We start from the raw sequence: 21,062 nt of genomic DNA, 5'->3' as shown, positions 1-21,062 counted from the left end.
TGGTGGGGGCGCGAGGTGCCGCTCTCTCTCGGGTCAGGCTTTCGGCTCCCGGCGCGCGCGGCGCGGAGGTTTTCTTAAAACGACGCGCAGCTGAGGCGGGAGGGTAGGAGGACACGGGAGGCAGTGTCGTCGGATCCTCCGGCAGTCTGCAGCCCCGCTGAGAACGGAGACCGCCTGGATGGAGCCGCCGCTCCCAGCCGGAGCCCAGCCCCTCGCAGTATCCGCCAGAGAGAAGGGGGAGGGGAGGCCGCGGAGGACGGGGTGGGAGGTCGGGGTGAGGGGACTGCGGAAGGCGGCTGAGGCGGAGAGCGGGAACAGTCAGGCCTGGAGGCCGAGCCTAGCCAGGGAGGGGGTCGGCACTGGAGGCAATGCCTCCGGCACAGGGGAGGGCTGGCAGAGGGGCGGCAGCCTCTCACGACTCTGCACCTTGCCACCCGTCTCTGGCAGCGCGTCCAGTGCAGACCCTTGACTAATGTGCACATACTGTCGAGGGTATAGAGATGAGAGGTCCTCTCCGGGAACCCTGCGTCCTGACCCTAGCCCAGAGGAACGGGCAATATGAGTAAGTAACCGCCTGATTCCCACAGAGGAAGGGGAGCCTGCCATTACCTCCCGATCCCAAACCTCGAAGAGCCACCCACCCTCCTCCCACTGATGCAGCCTGGACAACAGGTTCAGGGCCAGGTGTGAAGTGCGAGTACTCTAACCACGGGGCTTTGTCCTCAACTTCCAAGCCAATGGATTGCTCCTGTCAGTGTTGCTCAGTGGAAGGACCCAGTGGGTGGGGAAGCAGGAAGCCTGGGTTCTTAGTTCCTGCCCCAGCAACTGACACGTGTTGTGTAACCTTGGGCAAGTCAGTAAAGCTCCCTGGGCCTTAGTGTCCTCATCAGTTAAACAAAAACATTAACTGCTTACCTTGTAGCCTTTGCGGTTGGAACTGAGAAAATAATAAATGTGAAAGTGGTTTAGAAAAAGTAAAAGTGCTATAGAATCGCTTAACCTTAACAGAAGTGCTTTTTCTTAATCCCATTCAACTTGTTGCTCTAGTCTCCCCACCCCTTTAGTCCCCTTGCTAGAAGGCATCTTCATTAATTCAGTAATGGTTCAGTGTAGCCCGGTAACTGCCTCATTTATTGACTTGACTGTTAGAAAAAGTCATGAAATATACAGAAATATATACGACATTTGGCATTTTATCTTTGTGTTACCTTCCACTCTGCCTAGCACATAGGAGCTCAGTAAATACTGGTGACTGATGGCTCAAAAGATTATTTTGATAAGCTATCAGTGTAGCTGCTGGTCTCACTCCCTTGCCATTAATGCCTCATTTTAGAGGTATCTATGGTGACTGTTACATTTCATAGGCCCTTATCTACCCCTGTGTGATCAAGCTACCTCCCTTAATTGTTCACAGGTTTCTTGACATTAGAGTTTAAAAATTGGTGATCACTTAAATTCTGCCATCACTTACTAACATTAGATTCCACCTAAAAACAGTTTTTCTCAGTCCCTGCTTTTAGATGGTCCAGACTCAACCTGTATTTATGTCTAATTTTACAGAAGAAATTCCCACTAACCTACCTTGCCCTTTTCTGTCACTCTTGCTGCCAGCCTAACTGGACATCAGCTGGTTCTATGAAGTAGCTCTTCCCTAGGTGCTACTTGGTCAGTCCTATTGATGTGAGAAACTCCTATTATTTTTCCTAGATTTCATCAAACTCTGGAAGACCAATTTAATGAAAGTCAATTTAACAGGAAACTGAATTGGAAAATGAACTACCACTGCTACTTCCAAAGACTAGGAAAGGATGGAGAGATGTGGCCCTTGGGAAAATCAGTACATTTTTTGTGTCTTGGTTTCCCCCTATGTAAAAAACAAAATTATGTGGATTAAATAAAATAGTTACATTGTTGAGATCGTCACAGCCCCGGATCTACTCCCTTGGTTCCACTCCCTTGGTTCCGTAGTTTTGGAACTCTATTCCGCTAATAAGGAAGTGAACAGCTGGCCTTGAGATAAATGTTTCACTCTATCTGAGCTCTTGTACTAGAAGAACTTTTAAACTTGGCAGTGGTAGCTCTCCTTACTACTTGTGTCTTTCCCACATAAAATCAAATTCTTGTGGTCCATAGCTGCATAAGTTATGGGGGTATAGCAACAACTAACACTTAATTGCTTGATCTGTGCCAGCTACTCTTCTAAACACTTTTCATGAATTAGTTCATTTAACCCCCATGTGAGCAGTACTATGAAATAATAATATTTTTATCCTCATCCTCCTTTTACAGATAGAGAAATTAGACACAGAGGTTAAGTCACTTGCTCACACTTGGGATGCAGAATAGCCAAGATTGAAACCCATGTAACACATCTCAGAAATACATTGTCTGAGAAGTTTCTTTAGAAATCATTTATTAGAGACACCTGATATTATCATACCATCTATAACCCTCAAATTCTTATCTCTTGGTTTCTTTCTGTGAATTGGGCGTCCAGATCTTTTTTACTTTTGGCCTATTTTAATCTTTAGTTCTGTAGTTATTGCTATCAACCATGGAGAAATGTACACGAGAGACTAACATTGCAGTTAAAAATACGTTTTTTAGAAACAAACACTAATATATTTTTTTCAAGGCAAATAGATTATGATGCAACCTGCTGTTTCATCTTTAACCTTCCTCGAACAAATCAAAGTATTTCCTAGGGGTAATGCTGAGAAATCCACATTTACAGTTTGTCATTCTGTTCTGTATGACAACTACCAAATTCTTGTTTCCGTTGTTTCCTGCGCCTCTGCCTCTGGACCACCAATCTGTTCTATATGAGTTTGTGTTTGTTGAGATCATACAATATTTGTCTTGCTCTGCCCGATTAATTTTACTTAGCATAATGCCTTCAGGGTCCATCCATGTTGCCTGTTGTGTGATGGTTTTTTTTTTTTTTTTTTTTTTTTTTTTTTTTAATTTATTTATTGTTATTTAATTACAGTTGTATGCCTTGGTTTTTAACAACACATTCTAGTTGAAGCCTTACTGCTAATGTTTAACACCATTTCTAGTCTAGTTACTTTGAGATTACATTGGTATGTGTTCATTTTCCTGAAAATAAGTTCTTCTTCCTTGACCCTTGCTTTGTCAGCCTTTATCTAGTTTCTGGTCTTTGAGTTTATAGGACTCTCTGCTCAACTCATGAACTTTGCAGACTGAAAGAATCCCATATTCCCCTACTCACCTTAAAATACAAACCCCTACAAATTAGGATCAGAGTAGGAAAACAGCATTCTTTTTCTTAGGTTATTTCCCTTAGTTCTAAGTAATTTCTTTCCCTAGGTTATCTCCTTAAAAGTTAACACATTTGAAAAACTTCATAAAACTGAAACAAGTCCCCCAAAAGATAACAAACAAATCAAACCCTTCAAAACAATGCCATTTTTAATGTCAGAAGTTGAACAGTTAAATTTAGAACTTCATCTCTGTTTATAGCTTAATCTAGTTGTTTTATTCAACCAATATTTATGTATTAGGCAGGAGACAAAAGTGAATATGCTAGGGTTCTTACTTTCAAGGATCTCACATCAGTTTGGGAGATAAATATAGCTGTAATGGAGTGCGTAAGTGCTCTATTACAGGAGGAAGCAAAGGAGGGGATGAGGCCTCTGGCTCTGCTTGGGGGTTTTGGGGGGAACATCACATAAGAGGTGATATTTGAGGTGGGTCTTAGTAAGAAGAATGTTCCTGGCAAAAAGAACCCCCTGAGGGGCGCTAGATTTGGGGTAGGCAGGGATGTATTCAGAATGGCCATTTACCAGTACGTTATACCTTGATTCTGAGCTACAATGGATAAATAGTAAATGAAAATAAATATTTCAGGAGTACATAGGAATTTAGAAGTCTCACATTTCATGCTGGAGGGCCAAGTTTTTCAGTCATGTTTACCTAGAACTACCAGCATGAAGTTGGAAAAGCAGAGGAAACACAAGGGATGTGGAGACAGTCTGGTGATGTCTGCTACCTTGTTGGTCACTGGGGTTATTTTGACCAATCCACCCGGCTGGGCACTTCCTCTTAGTCCTCCATGAACCTGTATTGTCTGAAGAGATAGAACCATTTTTGGTCAAAGCCATGGAGATATCATTGGAAAGCTAATTTATGAAATTTCTCATTGATTCATTCAACAAACTTGAGTGATTGCTAGGTGCCAGGCACTGTGCTAGGTACTAGAAATACTATGGTAAAAAGATAGCCATAGTTCCTGCCCTCATGGAGTTCACACCCAGTTATTAGCTCTTCACTCTGGTATGCATGCCCTGAAGGTGTATGTGCTGTAATTCTTGCTCCTAAGATTGTAAGTTCTTCTTAGGTTATAGACTGTTCTATGTTCTGTATGGCACCAAACAGTGTGGGTATTTAGATACTGATCACCACTACTATCCTTCTAGACCTAGAGCAATATCTAGCTGTTGCGATGCTCAGATCCAGGGGACAAGTTACAGCAAGCCTGATCAATACAGACTACATTTTTGTAACAACACAGCAGTGTATTCTGTTGTTAAATGTTTGGATTTTTCAGTAGCTATTCGTTGATGCATTCTTCTGTTTCCTAGGTTAATAATCCAGATGCACGCGAAGGAACAGCTTGTTCAAGATATCATTCCTATAAATAGCCACTTTAAATGTGTTCAAGGTACTAGCTTTAATTGCTTAGCTAGTTTTATAATGTTTTTCTATGGTCATTATTGCCTTGTATAATACCATACATATTTAAATTTGTTACTGTAAAATGAAACATGTCACTCTTTGCATAAATCTACCATTGAGAAGATGATAAATGCATTGTCTAAGAGAGCTGAAGGGTTACATTGAAAAATATATATATATAAAATATATATATTCTCAACTGCTTCCCTGACTGGGGGTTAGAAATGTATGTGGTCTGTTACCTATGTAGGTAGTCTTTTATGCTGTCTGACTTATATGTGTATTTAAGTGGCATTCTTGGATTTAGCTGACACACTGCTCATTGTCAGGTATCAAGGTTGCTTGGATTCACACACATTCAGCACTTTATCCCCTCGCTGCTTGAAATTAAAACATTTGGCAATATGCCTTGAAATACCATAATACCGTATACTCCGTTGTGCTGATTCTCAAACCTTGGCAATGGTAAATCATAAGAAAAATGACTCAGGGGAGAATGTATTTGGCTTTTTGCCCTCAAATTTAGAGAGGGAGAACAGAACATCTGTTGTTTCATCTGCTACCATGAGAATCAAAAAGTTGGGAGGACTGTGTAGGAGGTGTTGCTTCTGTCATCTCACATTGCTCTTGAAAGGAAATCGATTACTAGAGAACAAATGCATTATGTTTCCAGTAGGTGCATTGGCTTCATCGGAAAGAAGCATTCTGTGTCAGCTATAGCTCCTCGAGAAAGTTGAATTCTACCTAGCATGGATTCTTTCTTACCCTACATTGAATTTTTTTATCACAAAAGTGATACATGTACTATAAAAACTTTGGAAAGAACAGAAAATTATAAAGCAAAGTAAACTCCTATCCTTTAGAGTTAAACACCTAACATTTTCCCTTTTCCTCACATAGAAATTTTTAGAGTGGGTGAGACTCAAACTACATATGGTTTTTTGTCTGTTCTTCAAGCCATCATATGATGAGTGCTTTTCCATTGCCATTAATAGCTGTATAGTATTCTGTTTTATGGATGGACCATAATGTAATTATTTCTCTGTGTTTGACGTTTGGGTTTTTTCCTGCTAGTATGAATAGTAATGTGATAAACTTCTCTGTACATAAATCATCCTACATATCACTTCTTTCCTTAGGATTTATTCTTGTAAGTAGAAATACTAAGTGGGTATGACTTTTTAAGATAGCATGTATTAAGAATTGAAAATACCTGTGATGAATGGCATCCACATTGTATAGAAGAATGAAGTCTTAGCCATTCAGTTGGCCCTGTGCAAGAGAGACATATTGAACAAGGCACCTGTATACCTTGCAAGTTGCTGTAGTCACTTCACTTTTCATGGTGTAGCATCCTTTGTTACATAACCAGCCCTTTATAGAGGAGAAAAGCCAAAGAACACGACTTTAGATTAATATCTTATTAACTCTATACCTTTTGGTACTACTTCTAGAGTCTCTCTCTTTTTTTTTAAGATTTTATTTATTTATTTTTAGAGGGGAAGGGAAGGAGAAAGAGAGGGAGAGAAACATCAATGTGTGGTTGCCACTCATGCGCCCCTAAATGGGGACCTGGCCTGCAACCCAGGCATGTGCCCTGACTGGGAATCGAACTGGCGACACTTTGGCCTGCACTCAATTACTGAGCTACACCAGCCAGGGCCTTCTAGATTCTCTTTTACCCTGTTCTCTTAGTATTGTTTTTAATAAGAAATACACAGAAGAGTGTTAGTTTGGAATCTTGGAAAATATGTGTGCTCACAAACATGGTTCCCCATAACAAAAGGAACAGTTACCTCGAGTTTTCATATATTTTGTTTCCTGACCTGTGCCTCCATTTTGAAAAGTCTATAAATACTCAGGTTTTAAAGAATTAGTTACTTAAGAACAATGGTAAACATATAATAGCTGTGTTCTGATGCCCCGCTATCTTTTCCTTCATCATGCTAGTGAGAGGATTGAGATTTTTTTTAATATTAGACAATTTAATATTAGACCAGTGGCTTCCGTTGTGCCTGAATAATGGAGCCAAATACACGAATACACATGTCTAGTGAGGAACTAGAAAAGGCTGAGACTACTCCATATGGGCCATAGTAGATCCAGGCTAATCTGAAGGAGTCAGTACCCAGAGTGCAACTAGCCAGGAAGGTCTGGCAGGTTCTGTTGGCCAAATTCAGGGAAGTCAGAGAGGAAGAGATGGATTGGGTCTAGACGCTAAAGGTAAGGAAGGAAGTCCAGGAGAGCCATGGAGGGAAAAGAGGACTCTGAAGTTGAAGACTATGCTTTGTTCCAATTTATACTTCTTGTTGGGTGTGAGAGGCCTTGCAAGACCCATAGGTATTCGTTACCGCCTGAAGGTAAAGAACTTTGTGTATTCTCTGTTCCTACATGGGGCAGGGGTAGAGGTAATAGGGTCACCGTTAAACTTTCAGAGACTAGATCTGAGTTAAAAGTAATTCACCTCTGGGCTTTTGGGGTGACTTCCTTGGCTTCTTACAAGAATTATCTCAAGACACAGATTATATGAAATTTGTGTGTTATAGTTGGGGGGATTGAAACTTATCTTCACTTGAATTAATATTTTATGTTCCCCACTATTGTAATTCCTTGATTTGCTTTGAGGCGTTCCATTTGGTTACTTGTTCAGTTCATTTTTCTTTTAGTTGAATTGCTCATGATCTTTAGCACTGTATTTTTCGGACCATAAGATGCACCTAGGTTTTAGAGGAGGAAAATAGGGAAAAAATTTTGAAGCAAAAAATGTGGTAAAATATTTAATAACATAAATAACCGCCTCCCAGCGAGCCAGGTAAGCTACATTCGGACTATAAGACGCACCCCCATTTTCCTCCCAAATGTTTGGGGGGAGTGCATCTTATAATCCAAAAAATACAGTACTTAGTGTTATTAAAATTATTTTTAAATATTAAACAAAAAAGCAAATGATTTTTTTAAAAATGTGTTCTAAGACCTAGAAGTGGTGATTGAGAGAAGCAGTTCTTTAGTTAGGCATATACCGTACTTCTTTTGGTTGTAATGACTGGTTTTCTCTTCCCTGATCTTGCGCTTTCTTCTTTTCCCTCAGAAGCGGAAGAAAATCTTTTGATTGATATAGCTTCAAACAGTGAGTATCTTTCTGAATGGAGTTGATTTTCATTCAACACACATTTACTTGAATACCCACTATACTAAGACACCTCTTTGGTGCATTTTTTGTCTTGTCATCTTATCCTGTATTCTCCATTTTCTTTAGGCAGCCATACAAATCAGCATTGTTTCACAGAAACATTTAGGCTAAGCTTAAGAAAAAGCAGGTGGCTGGCAATAATCTTTTAAAAATTTGAAAATATGATCTGCTTTTCTAATGCTGAAAACTTCCTTGAGCTACCAGTATTGTTGCTGTCAGTTAAATCATTGGTATGGAATTGATCATTGTAGGAAGGGCCAGGAAATGTTTAAAGTACATAAGGTTTATGACTGTTTTTTGTTGTTGTTTTTTAAACTGCTGTTATGTTTTAAGATTTTTCATACCCGTTTATTATTTTTGCATGTTAAATTATAATGTTTTCCTTTATTTGTTATATTATTTTGGAAGAGTCCCTCTTGTACCAGACATACCTTTTTTTTTTTTCCTTAAAATAATTTTGGGCTTTTATTTAAGCTCCATCCCCTTAAAAGGATCTCTTTATTAGAGAGAACATCATTTTCTCACTGTTTTCATTGTTTCATTTGTGTCTATTTGAAGCAAATCATCATTGACTTTCTGTGCAAGCTGTTCTTTGCTTATCTAATTGTACTCTGTTGTGGGGAGGAGAAAATGGACACTGTACGCTTGCCGTGGGAAAGAGTACATGACCGCATGAATCTGAATTAAACCGGTTGCCTTATCTTCGTTGAGTCCTTGGATGAGTGGGCCTTGGATCTTATCTTGGGGCTGTGTATTATACACTTTTGTTTAAACATAGTCCCTGTCCTTACTACCATTAATTTGCACTGAACAGTTTAGGTGAGCTTTATTCTGCATTGGGTTTTATTATCCTTTGGTCATGGAGTTTGGAAGTCTTAAGGGCTGATCCTGAAAGGCTTATAAGTAAGCTCAGTCGCTGGCTTCCATTACTTCTACTGCAGGTATCCAAGAGAGCCCATAACTAAATATCTATGTCTTCTCATGCTTAGAAAGGCAAAAAGAACACTTAGAAAGCAAAATTTGAGCAAAGGTACTTCAGCAGTAACTGACATTGCTGCTGAAAGAAAATACTGAAATATCCTGTTCTTGGTACAGAAGGAGGTGTATCATCCAAAGCTGAAAAGTTAAACTGAACTGTACCTTATCTCTTATGAACACCTAGTCTGTGGCATTCATTTTCTTGGCCTCTCCTACATAGAAATTAGCCATGTGTTGCTCTGTCCAGAGTTCAAGTTACTAGATCATAGAGGGGAAATAGTTAAGTAAGCATTTGAAGAAAATCCTTTTTTATTTCTGCCCATTTAGTAATATTTGCACCGAAACCAAATTTTATCTTGATCCTTGGGCTTTATACATAAACCTCAGAGCATACAGTATGTTGCAGGAGGGGGACCCTGGGTTCGTTGGTATAAATACATAAGCATGCAAAGCTCACAAGGAAGGTCTGGGTCACTAGCATATAGATAGTATTTGAAACCAAGAGAGATGATGTGATTGCATGTAGAGCTGTGCTATCAGATACAAGTGTGACTAGTTACATGTGCCTATTTAAATTAATTAGAAAAAAATTAGAAATTCAGTCCTCGGTTACACTAGTCCCATTTCAAGTGCTCATTAGCCACATGCGGTCAGTGGTTACCATGTTGGGCAGTGCAGTTATAGAACATGCACATCATCACAGTAAGTCTGATGACAGTGCTGTGATGGAGTGAGAAAAAGGTTTAGGATTGAACTCTAAGGAACTCTACTTTTTAAAAGTTAGATAGACATGGAGATACTTCAAAGGGCACTGAAAATTAGTGACCTGAGAGAGAGACAAACTGGATCAATGTGGTGTCATAGAGCTTTTGGAAGAGGTTATTTCAAGGAGTGGTCAACTGTTGACTTCTGTTAGTAGGTCAGATAAGATGGCAGAAGAGTACTCATCAGGACTGAGCAATGTGGAGGTTATTGGTGATCTTAACAAAGCGATTTCAGAGTGATGGAGGGAGCCAGTCGTATTGGAGTGAATTAAAGAGAGAAATGGGAGATGAGAAGTAGCAACTTTGGTGTTTTGAAGGAGCTTGACTGTGGAGGGGAATATAGATACAGCCTAGAGTCAGAGGGAAATGTGGGGTCCAGGGAAGTATTTTTGCTTTTTAAATATGGAGGATTTAAAACATTTAATTTAATGCTTATGGGAAGTAACCTATGAAAGGGACAGGTTAAAAATATTCGGGGGAGGTGTCTAGGAATGATTGTGAGTGTGAGATTCCTGTGAGAATCAGAGGGGTTGTAATTCACAGAAAAGGTGGCCTTTCCCAGCGGTACTTTTCTTCCTTGTATCAGAAGGGAATGGAGAAGATGAGTGCAAATACAGGTAGGTTTCCATGTGATCGCCTCCGTTTTGTCAGAAGTAGGAGGTGAACTAATCAGCTTGGAATGAGGGGGCTTACAAAGAGGGGGATGCTAATTTGAGGATAAATGAACAGATGTAAGTAGTTGTTCTAGAGAGTAATAGGACACTAGTTGAGTATGGAAACTTAGATTTGCTCCCTGTCATAGAATGCCCAGTTGAGGTTAGCAATCAACTTATAATGGTGTGCGTGTGCATGTGCGTGTTACTCACTCTGGTTGCTCAGATATAAGTAGAGAAGAAAGTTAGTTGGATTTCTGGGGTTTGGAGGTTAGCCAGGTAGGTGCTGTGAAAGAAAAGAATGGTAAGGCAGTTCTGGGCTTTTGGAACAGCATAATGATGGCATCTGCTTGGTAAAAAGGGAAGTGAAAGCAGAAGGGAGTGCGTGAGTGGGTGCTGAGAAAGTGGAGGGATCAATGGGCTGGAGATTCCTATGTGAGCAAGTAAGCTAGAAGGCATAAAAGGTCAGAGCGGCATATTTGAATTAGAGATTTGTGAGGCGGTGATGTTTCTAGGATGAAAAGGTCCAGGCTGTAACTAAGGAAGTCCCAGTAAGGACTGGGGGAGTGGTTGGCTGAGGTAGAGCGGCAAGGCCATTGGATAAGGAAGTTGAAGGCATTGGCTGTTTTCTGAGATAATTTTGAAGGGACGCAAGATCAGCGCCGGAGTTTGAGTAGGAGTTTGAGTGGAGAGGAAGTCTTATGAGTCTGGTATTGAACGCTGGATTCAGAAGTTTCCAGGAAGACGGCAAATAATCTCACGGCGTAAAGAAGGAAAGAAGCTGGTATAGCTCAGTGGGTAAGCCTCAAAGGGGACGGGATTTTTCCTGAGGGAAGAGAAGGAATGGCCTAGAGATGGCATTTACAAAGGGTGTGGGAGACTCCATTTCAGAGGGCTACAGCGGGTGTGCTGCTCTCAGGGGCCAGCCAGTTTGCAGGTGACTCTGATTTTCAAGAGAAGGAATGGCCTAGAGATGGCATTCACAAAGGGTGTGGGGGACTCCATTTCAGAGGGCTCCAGCGGGTGTGCTGCTCTCAGGGGCCAGCCAGTTTGCAGGTGACTCTGATTTTCAAGAGAAGGAATGGCCTAGAGATGGCATTCACAAAGGGTGTGGGGGACTCCATTTCAGAGGGCTACAGCGGGTGTGCTGCTCTCAGGGGCCAGCCAGTTTGCAGGTGATTCTGATTTTCAAGAATCTGGATGCACATAGAGTTACTCGAGGAGTAATTTAAAAACTACCAGTGTTTGGGCTTCACCCCTAGAGATTCTGTTTTATTGGCCTGGGGTGGGGCCCAAGCATCAGTATTTTCTAAAAGTGTCTCTGGTACTTCTAATGCAGCCATAGTTGGGGACCACCGAGAGTTGCAGGGAATGTTGAGAAAAGTTGAGGTTCTAGGAGTGTTTGCTGATCACAAAGAATCCAGAGGGTTTTGGAAGGGAGCCAGGTCAAAGGTAGGGCGGTGGGATAATTTGTCCACTTTCTCATGATGAGAGAACATCTAGTGTTATTTTGTAAGCAATTTCTGGAATCTTATGTCCATTAAATGGGCTAATTTATTTTTTATCTCTGCTAAAATGTATCTTTCAAGGATTGTGGGAGAGAGACTATGTGTTCTTGTTCTAAGTTTCTATCAGATTGAAGCTTCTCTTTTTTTATTTTTTATTTTTTTTTACTGCTTTTAACATAAATTATCTGAGAAAGAAAGGACTACTTGTGCCCTGAAGGAGTTTTTCCCTGTATCTCAAGGCTGCTCTTAACTGGCCGCTTTTATTCATACGCCCTCTTTTTTCCTCCTCCTTACAGTGGCACCGTCATTTCTTTTCTTATTTTTGATCTACTCGGGTGCCTTCTTTTCCATTTATTTCTCTATTTTTCTCTCTTTTCTGGTCACTTAATCTATGGAGGTGGAAACTTAAGGAAATGCAAAGGGGCCAAAAGAGAATCCAAGGTTCATTCAGCAGTGGATTTCCACCATAAGAAACTAGGACTTTCATTTCATTTTCTCATCTCTCTGTTATTTACAAGTGTGAAAGAGTCCAGTTAAATAGTCATTATTAAATGTCTTCTGTCTGCTAAGGCTGTCGTCATATCATGCGCTGGCAAAGTGACCAACCATCTCTGTTTGCCTGGGACTTTCCTGGTATTAGCTTTGAAAGTTCTGAGTCCCGAGAAGCCCCTCAGTCACAGACAACCCCCGGAGACCGTCAGCAGTGTTGTGCTGGATGAGCCGTATGTGTGCGCCTTTTGCTCTCAAGGAACTTATAGTTTCCAGGGGCATAAGAAAGCAATGCATGTGCTAAATCAGTTAAAATAAAAATGTAAGCAGGTACATAGATTTCCTAGTCATCACATCCAGATGATTGATACAGAAGATAACTATAGGGCATCACAAAAAAGGACATAGTAGGTTGTGTACATAAGAAACTAAAGTCCTAGATAACTTTGCTTGTAATTATACTATTTTCCAATTGGTTGTGCTTGAACCAGACCACTCTTGGACATAGGTCATTATATTGTTTTTGTAAGTTTATTCAAGACATACATATTTCACTAGTAATGAGGTATAGATGCTTCTTTTCAGAATAATTCAAACGAATCCCATCAAATCCCATCATTCTTTTCTTTTTAATTAGTTTGTAAATTTGATTGCCTAAGTACAATCTGCACCTAGGAACAACCATGCTATTTCTTTTGTCCCCATTTTCCCCCATCACTCTCCCCTACCCTGCCTATGTCCTCCCACATTCAATCCCCCACATTGTCCTTGTCCATGGGTCCTTTATACATACATGTTCCTTGACTTGCCCCTTCTCCCCCCCGCCCCGTTATCTCCCTACCCTCGCCCTTCTGGTCACTGTCAGTTTGTCCTTTATTTCCATGTCTCTGGTGATATTTTGCTCGCTTATTTGTTTTGTTGATTAGGTTCCACTTATAGGTGAGATCATATGGTATTTGTCTTTCACCGCCTAGCTTATTTCACTTAGCATAATGCTCTCCAGTTCCATCCATGCTGTCTTGCAGGGTAGGAGTTCCTTCTCTTTCTGCTGCACAGTATTCCATTGTGTAAATGTACCACAGGTTTTTTTTAACACTTATTTTTAGAGGGCAAGGGAGGGAGAAAGAGAGGGAGAGAAACATCAATGTGTGGTTACCTCTCACATGCCTCCTACTGGGGACTTGGCCTGCAACCCAGGCATATGCCCTGAGTGGGAATCAAACCAGCAACCCTTTGCTTTGCAGGCCAGCACTCAATTCAGTTAGCCACACCAGCCTGGGCATGTACCACAGTTTTATAATCCACCCCTTTACTGATGGGCAGTTAGGCTATTTCTAGCACTTGGCTATTGTAAATAATGCTGCTATGAACATTTACTTTCTTCACACTTCAGATATTCTTACTATATGAACTGGATTTGAAATGGTAGGAATTTCCAGCTAGGAGATCAGAGGAGAGTGGTTGGAAAATTAACATTTTGCTAGAATTTAGAGGTCCTTGCATTAACCGAGAGATATATCAGAACATAGGAAAGAATGATTTTAGTATGTATCATGTCACTATATTGAGCTGCTCATTGACACAGTTCACCAGCCCCTTAGATTTCCCTGTCTGCTTTGCCCCCCAACCTCGCATGACCCCACTGCCACTGCATTGAATCCCTTGATCTTATAGACATGCTTCCTGCATTAGACATCTGGCATATATGTGATCTGGGCATTCTCCTATTAAACTGGTAAGCTGAGAATATGATCCCAAGAAAACAGTGTATTCTATATCTATATGTCTATGGATTTCAATTCTTTTTAGGTGGCTGCAAAATTCGCGTTCAGGGAGACTGGACTAGAGAGCGCCACTTTGAAATCTTTGATGAGGAACACTGTTTGAAGTTCCTGTCACAGGTCCATACTGCTCAGGAAGGTAACACAGGACGCAGCAGTTTTCTTTCTACTATTTGAATGGGAGGGGAATTCTGACATGCTGATACAGAAGCAAGCAGCCACGAGCAAAGTGCCTCACCCCGTGATCCTTGATAGCTGTTTTTTTCAAAATTCAAGAATGAACCCAGGGATGGGCTAGGGAACAAGTGTATTCAGCTTGAAGGACACTGAACCAGTTTCCAGAATCTTCAGTGTCATGACGTGACAGCTTGATCCCTGAGCTACCCCCATTTTCATTTTCTTGTTTTAAATATTTTTTTTTATTGATTGTTTTGAGAGGGAGAAAAACATCGGTATGTTCTTCTGCTTATTTATGCATTCATTGGTTGCTTCTTGTATGTGCCCTGACCAGGGATCGAACCTACAACCTTGGTGTATTGGGATGGCAGTCTAACCAAATGAGCTACCCGGCCAGGGCTGCCTCATTTTTCTAGTCTCTTCCTTTATATTCAAGAGTGCTGCTGTCCCCTGGTTTTGAGCAGTGCTGAGTGAATGGCTTTGGTTACAGTAAATTTCACTCAATAAAGGGCTCCCCAGTTTCTAACCGTGACCCCTATCTCTCCAGTGCAATCACAACTTCTTGTTCCAGAACAGAAGGACTCATCCAGCTGGTACCAGAAATTAGACACTAAGGACAAGCCTGCTTTTTCAGGTACTGAAAAGATACCTCCCCCCCAGTTGCACTGATTATTGCAGAGTCAGTAGATTTATCTGGACAGATAACATAATGTGGATTAATGTCAGTGTTAGGCTTCTCCTATGGAGGGGTTTTATGGAGTCCATGCCCACTGTGCACTCCTGATCCTTTCTGTGGCATGTTAGCTCTTCAGGAGCCAGCTTAGCAGTATGGCTGGAAAAAATGCAGGCTCCAAGGCCACAAGGCCTTGGTTTGAATCCCAAATTCTATAACTTACTAGGTACATGACCTTGGTCAAGTTACTCAACAACTTCTGAGCTTCCATTCCTTTTTCTGTAACATGGGAAGATTTTTGATGGCACCGACCTTGTGGAATCTTTGTGACAATTAAGTGAGATAATGACATAATCACTTACTGTCAACTAGGCATTGTGCTAAGTCTTCGATAAACATTAGTGCTTGTTATTTAAGGTTCAAATTAATGTAAGTTACTGTTGTTCTAGTTAATATGTCACTGCTTCAGGGACAGATGTGCTTCTTCCCCCGATGTAAGTTATCACTACCTTTTTGTTTGGTATTTGCCATTGAGCAAGTAGTGATCAAATAAAAACCACTGTCCAAAGCAAAGCCCTGTTTGTCCTGGATAAGTTGGATGTTATTGCTACCCCTGGCCCCTGGCCCCTGCCCCTGCCCTTTGACGCTAGGTTCTGTGTCCTTCAGGGCTTCTTGGATTCGAGGATAATTTTTCATCTATGAATTTGGACAAGAAAATGAATTCACAAAGCCAGCCTGTGGGGATTCATCGGGAACCCCCACCCCCACCCCCTTCAGGGAACAGAATGTAAGTCCTATGTCAAAACATTTCCCATGGAAAAGATTTTTCTATTTTAGGCAGTTTCACTTTTGAATTTCTCATTTATTTGCTAGGCTTCCACGTGACAAAGAAACTTCTAACAAGGAGCAGCCCAAAGTGACCAACACCATGCGGAAGCTCTTTGTACCAAATACCCAGTCTGGGCAGCGCGAGGGTCTCATCAAACATCTCCTGGCAAAGCGAGAGAAGGACTATGTCAACATTCAGACTTTCAGGTTAGTCTCTCTTGTACTGCTGAAGTATCACAGAAAATGGCCTTTTGATAATTAGCTTAAATAAGAATCAAAGCATAATAAAAAGGAATGGTCAGCTGGTTCAAGCCCTTGTCTCTATCCAAAGTAGTGTAAATGCTACAATTTCCCTTGGATTTATTGACTACTAATGATACTGTCTACTAATGTTTCTGGGAAACCAAGAAACATTTCGGTTAGGGAACCAAATCAAGCTCATATGTACTAGAGCAGCGGTTTTCATTCTGTGCGCCACAGGAATTTTTAAAACATGAATACCTGACTGTTTAGTCAGGGACACTGACCTCTTTTCCTTTAGATTGTCAAATAATAAAAATGACAACAGCCCATTCAACAATAGCCTTCCAGTGTGATCGAAGCAAAATTATACCTGTTCTTTGTCAGATCGGCAAAAAGTAATTTTTCGGTATCCAGCAGAATTTTAGTAATTAGTTTGTGTGCCATGAGATGAAAAAGGTTGAAAATTGCTGTAGTAGACAATGGTACCCTAGCACAGTCTATAGCAAGTGTGTTTATCTATCTTGCCTGTTGATTTTTTCCCCACCAATATTGGAAAATTAAAATGCATCATAACCACTAGATCCTAACTTACTTTGGGAGTTAACTAAATAAAATGTCACGTAATCCTCTTGATGGGGAGGTCTGTCTTAGATTCTTGCATCTCTGTTATATTTTTCATGTCACCTTTACTTGTTGATACCTGCTTTTCTGGACCCAGTGTGTGTGGTGTGATGTAGCCAGGCGTGTATCCCAATGTACAAAGCAGTGACACTTTTCTTTGTGATTTGTGAACAGCATGTACCCTTGTCTCCCAAGATTCCAGTCCAATCTGCTATCCCAATTATGCCTCATTTATTCTAATTCAATCATAACTATATCCCTATGCTAAAATTTCCAGTTCCTCATATACCCCATGATGCTTATAATTGTATGTAAACAGTTAAGACAATCAGGAGTTTTTCCTTCTGCTTTCCCCCTTAAATCTATATCTGCCTCAACAGAATTTCCTACACAGATGATGTCCTTGTAATACTGAAAGTAAGTTTTCAGATTCAGCTATAGTTCCTTACAGAACATTTATCCATATTAGATACACTTACAGCATGAAGACACTCTTTCCCTCAGCAAGCTCTCTCTTCAAGTATGAGTTTCAATGGAGTTTAATTAATTGAAAGGAAATATGGTAGAGCAAATTAACTTTGTGTTTTTAAAATAAAGACTTGGTTCCTTTCTGTAGGTTCACCTAATGTAAAACTTAGAATAAGCACACTGCCGTTGTGTTCTACATGCAGACGGTTTTTCTTGTGTGTGACAAAACATTTGAGAAATTACGTCGGCTTATTGTGAACATACCTTTGTATAGAAGTGATCAGAGCACTTCTGTTGGTTCATTCTTGACCTTTGTTTTCACGTTATTTCTTTGTATTATGTATTAGATTTTTTGTTGGAACTTGGAACGTGAATGGCCAGTCTCCAGATAGCGGGTTAGAACCTTGGCTGACCTGTGATTCACATCCTCCTGATATCTACTGCATTGGGTAAAGAACGTGTCTGGAATTTCTTTTTGGCTATATGTTTAGTGTTAGTTTATGTGACATTTTGCCTTCCTTTAAAAAAAAGACTATCTAGTAAAAACCTACTGTAGACTATAAGTGAGAGTTAACTTTTGGGTCAAATTTGTGAGATCAGAAAGGAACAGATACCTAGAATGGTATAAGAAAACATCTGGTCCCCTCGAAACACATAGAAAATGATATTTTTCACAAAAACTAAGACGTGGGGTCAATTCTAACAGTGCCTATTCCTAGGATATATAAGCAAATCTCTACTGTTATGCCTTGTGGAGGCTTTTTGTTTAAATCTTGTATCGTCTGTGTATATACTTGTGGGGAATCTTTTGAAAAGCTACTTGTCCTTAGTGATCACCTGGTCAACACACCAGTTCTACAAAATCTCTCCCATTCCTTTTTTCACCTAATGTCTCAAAATGGGACAGGACGTAGTCAGAGATAATTATGGGATATGTATAGATTTCACCTCTTGCTTCTCAGATTCCAAGAGCTGGACTTGAGCACCGAAGCCTTTTTCTACTTTGATTCCATGAAAGAACAAGAGTGGTCCATGGCTGTGGAAAGGGCTTTGCATTCCAAAGCCAAGTATAAGAAAGTAAGTCACATTTAATTATTTTTTTTAGTATGTGGCTATAAATAGAACTCCCTAGAATTTATTGTTATGTATAACTTGTTCCAAATGAATGGTTTAATTGAATTTTTCCCCTTGTGTAGTACTGGAATAGGGAAGCCTATTCGTTTTTATACTTATCTCCTAGAAAAAAACTCCCTGAGCTTTCTCATCCTATATTTTCATTGCTCGGGGAGCTTTTAGGAGAAAAAAAGAACTTTGTTCTTATAACAATAATTAACTCGAAATAATTACATATAAGGTCACTGATTTGTGCGGTAAGAGTTTAAAATTGAAATTATTCACTGACGTGGTCAGAAATGGAGACTTTACAGAAAAGCAGTTGGAAGGATGTGGGTGCATAGGGGATGTTTTGGAACAGAGCAAGAATACAAATGTTAGGGAATTTAAATGAGTTCGCAACTTGGTTGTAAGTCAAGAGTACAGTTGACTTTAGCCAGATGGGCCAATTTGTTGGTCTTCAGAGGGCACAAGGTGGAGACTACCAGAAGAGTCATTTTAATTGGAGGGCTACCACGCTGAGACCTTTAGAAGGAGTCACCTGCCTGAGTAATTTTTTATCTGTACCTTCTAACAGTTGATGTAGATAATTAAAATCCTGATGATATTATTCCTGTCCTGTAGATCCCTGGCTGGTACATATTTCAGACATATTTCTAGCTGTAGTTCATAGACTTAAGATAATCAAAATAAAAAGGACTGACGTTTTATAAATGTTCATTTCTTAGGAAATTGGAAATCAGAAACTAGGAAGGAGGGCAAAAGGAACAAGCTGGGATAGAGCCTTTCTCTTAGCTATTTGAATTTTTAATGCTCCCTACTCCTGATAGGCTAAAACAGTGATTAGAATAATGGCTCTAGAGCTGAGTGCACTTATTGTCCCCTGAAGACTTTTAACTCTTACTGGTCAGAGCCAGGTTAGAGCTTCCCCAGAGAAATTTTATTTCCTGCTTTATGGGGTTCACTGGGAAATTAGCTGATTTGGATTCAGATTTAGGCATTTGCTATGTCTTCTTGGTGGAAAATTAGTTGTGGGAAGTTAGATAGGTGGTATCTAAAAAGAGGGCTATTGACATGGACCTTTTCTAACTCCCTGGATCTCGTAGGTTCAACTAGTTCGCCTAGTTGGGATGATGCTCCTGATATTTGCCAGAAAGGATCAGTGGCAGTATATCCATGATGTTGCTACAGAAACAGTTGGAACTGGAATCATGGGGAAAATGGTGAGTTCCTTTGGAAATGAGCTTGATGATTATTGTTTATGTCCATGAGAGGTTCATTCGCTATCTGTGTCTTTATACTAACTGAGTAATTGCTCTTGCCAACAGGGAAACAAAGGTGGGGTGGCTGTGAGATTTGTGTTCCACAACACTACATTTTGTATTGTCAATTCCCACCTGGCTGCGCATGTGGAGGACTTTGAGAGAAGGAATCAAGATTATAAGGACATTTGTGCACGAATGAGTTTTGTGGTCCCAAATCAGACGCTCCCGCAGCTGAACATTATGAAACATGAGTAAGTGGTTAAGTCTCCTTTAGCCTTTGAATAGTGGGGTTGAGAAAAGAATAAACGGGTGAGAAACTGTAGAACAGGGGAGTCAAACTCATCTTCACCAGGGGCCACATCAGCCTTGAGGTTGCCTTCAAAGGGCCAAATGTAATTTAGGACTGTGTACACGTAACGACTCCTTAACAGTTAAGCAAGAGCTTGGTGCTGCCACCGGGTAGAAACAAGGTGCCGGGCCAGATAAGACCAGGTGAAGGGCCGGATTCGGCCCGCAGGCCTTGTGTTTGCCACCTGTGCTGTAGAACCATGAAGAGTAAGGGATTGCCATTTAGGGATGGGGTTACAAAGAAGAGAGGGTTGGAGGAGTAGCAGATTCATTGAGGCAGAGAAATTAAATTTGCTATCAGAGGAAAGGTTAGTTCTAGAGGACATCTGGAGTAATGCAGGAGGGGTCTGTCGATCAGAGTCCATTTTCACTGTTTTTTTAAATTATAAAATAGAAATGTTTATTATAAATTGTAATAAGAGATAAAATTAAAAGTAAAAATCCCTGATTTCTTATCCTCTGCTCTTCCCAGCCAGTCCCTCTCTGCAAAGGAATCCACTGCTAACAGTTTGGCGTGTATCCTAGGCCTGTGCTGTCCAGCATGGCAGCCAGTAGCCATGGGTAGCCGGGGCACTGAAAAGCGGCTAGGCCAAACTGAGATGTGCTGTAAGCACCCACTGTACAGTGGACTTCAGAGACTTGGGAAAACATGTGAAATATCTAAAATTTTTAGTAATGATTACATGTTGAAATGATAAACATGAAACTGAGTTAAATGAAACTTATTGTTGAAGTTATTTTCACTTGTTTCTTTTATTTTTTTAAATATAGCTACTAGAAAATAGAAAATTGCATTTGTGATGTGCTTTGTATTTATTTTGAATAGTGATATTCTAGACTTCTCTGTATGCACATACAGACACACACATACTTGTTATATGGGGCCGTGTTATCCTTTTTATTGTAGATCTCTTTTCAAGCCAGTATATGTAGGTCTACATTATTCTTTTAATAGGTATAAATCATGAAGAATAGGGGTGCTAGAGATTTAAAGACCCCAATGGATCAATATGAGAGAAAGGTTAGTGAAGAATGGAACTTAACAAGGATAGAAGCAAAAATCAATTGAGGGGAATGGGTTGGGTGGTAGAAAATGATTTGTTGTAAAGAAATTAATACTGGTAATTGAAATTCTGAGAAGGCGATGTGGTTTAGAATAAGTGATTTGAGATGGGAATTGTAGGAAAAGAAAACATAGTTTCAGGGTATTAGAATCAGTACAGAGTAAGGTAATTGAGGAAAGAGTGAGGAAGGAGAGTGATGTT

General features: G+C 40.4%; 1 protein-coding gene across 4 annotated transcripts in view; it reads left to right on the top strand.

Annotated features, from left to right (window-relative positions):
• The window catches only part of OCRL (OCRL inositol polyphosphate-5-phosphatase), a 46,832-nt gene continuing 25,770 nt past the window's right edge, over positions 1 to 21,062 (top strand). For 3 of the 4 annotated variants that reach the window (XM_053917329.1, XM_053917328.1, XM_053917326.1), the window contains exons 1-12: positions 1 to 217; positions 483 to 562; positions 4,605 to 4,684; positions 7,787 to 7,825; positions 14,090 to 14,200; positions 14,786 to 14,872; positions 15,578 to 15,698; positions 15,785 to 15,946; positions 17,419 to 17,520; positions 18,034 to 18,148; positions 19,291 to 19,407; positions 19,513 to 19,700. In XM_053917329.1, coding sequence (XP_053773304.1) covers positions 179 to 217; positions 483 to 562; positions 4,605 to 4,684; positions 7,787 to 7,825; positions 14,090 to 14,200; positions 14,786 to 14,872; positions 15,578 to 15,698; positions 15,785 to 15,946; positions 17,419 to 17,520; positions 18,034 to 18,148; positions 19,291 to 19,407; positions 19,513 to 19,700 — 1,241 coding nt within the window. In that variant the 5' untranslated portion in view covers positions 1 to 178. The remainder of the gene's footprint in view (positions 218 to 482; positions 563 to 4,604; positions 4,685 to 7,786; positions 7,826 to 14,089; positions 14,201 to 14,785; positions 14,873 to 15,577; positions 15,699 to 15,784; positions 15,947 to 17,418; positions 17,521 to 18,033; positions 18,149 to 19,290; positions 19,408 to 19,512; positions 19,701 to 21,062) is intronic. The other variant, XM_053917327.1, reaches the window with a different exon arrangement.

This window comes from Desmodus rotundus, chromosome X, assembly GCF_022682495.2.
Source record: "Desmodus rotundus isolate HL8 chromosome X, HLdesRot8A.1, whole genome shotgun sequence".
NCBI lineage: Eukaryota > Metazoa > Chordata > Mammalia > Chiroptera > Phyllostomidae > Desmodus > Desmodus rotundus.
The sequence above is the reverse complement of the archived record's forward strand: the minus strand, read 5'-3'. Positions and strand labels throughout refer to the sequence as shown.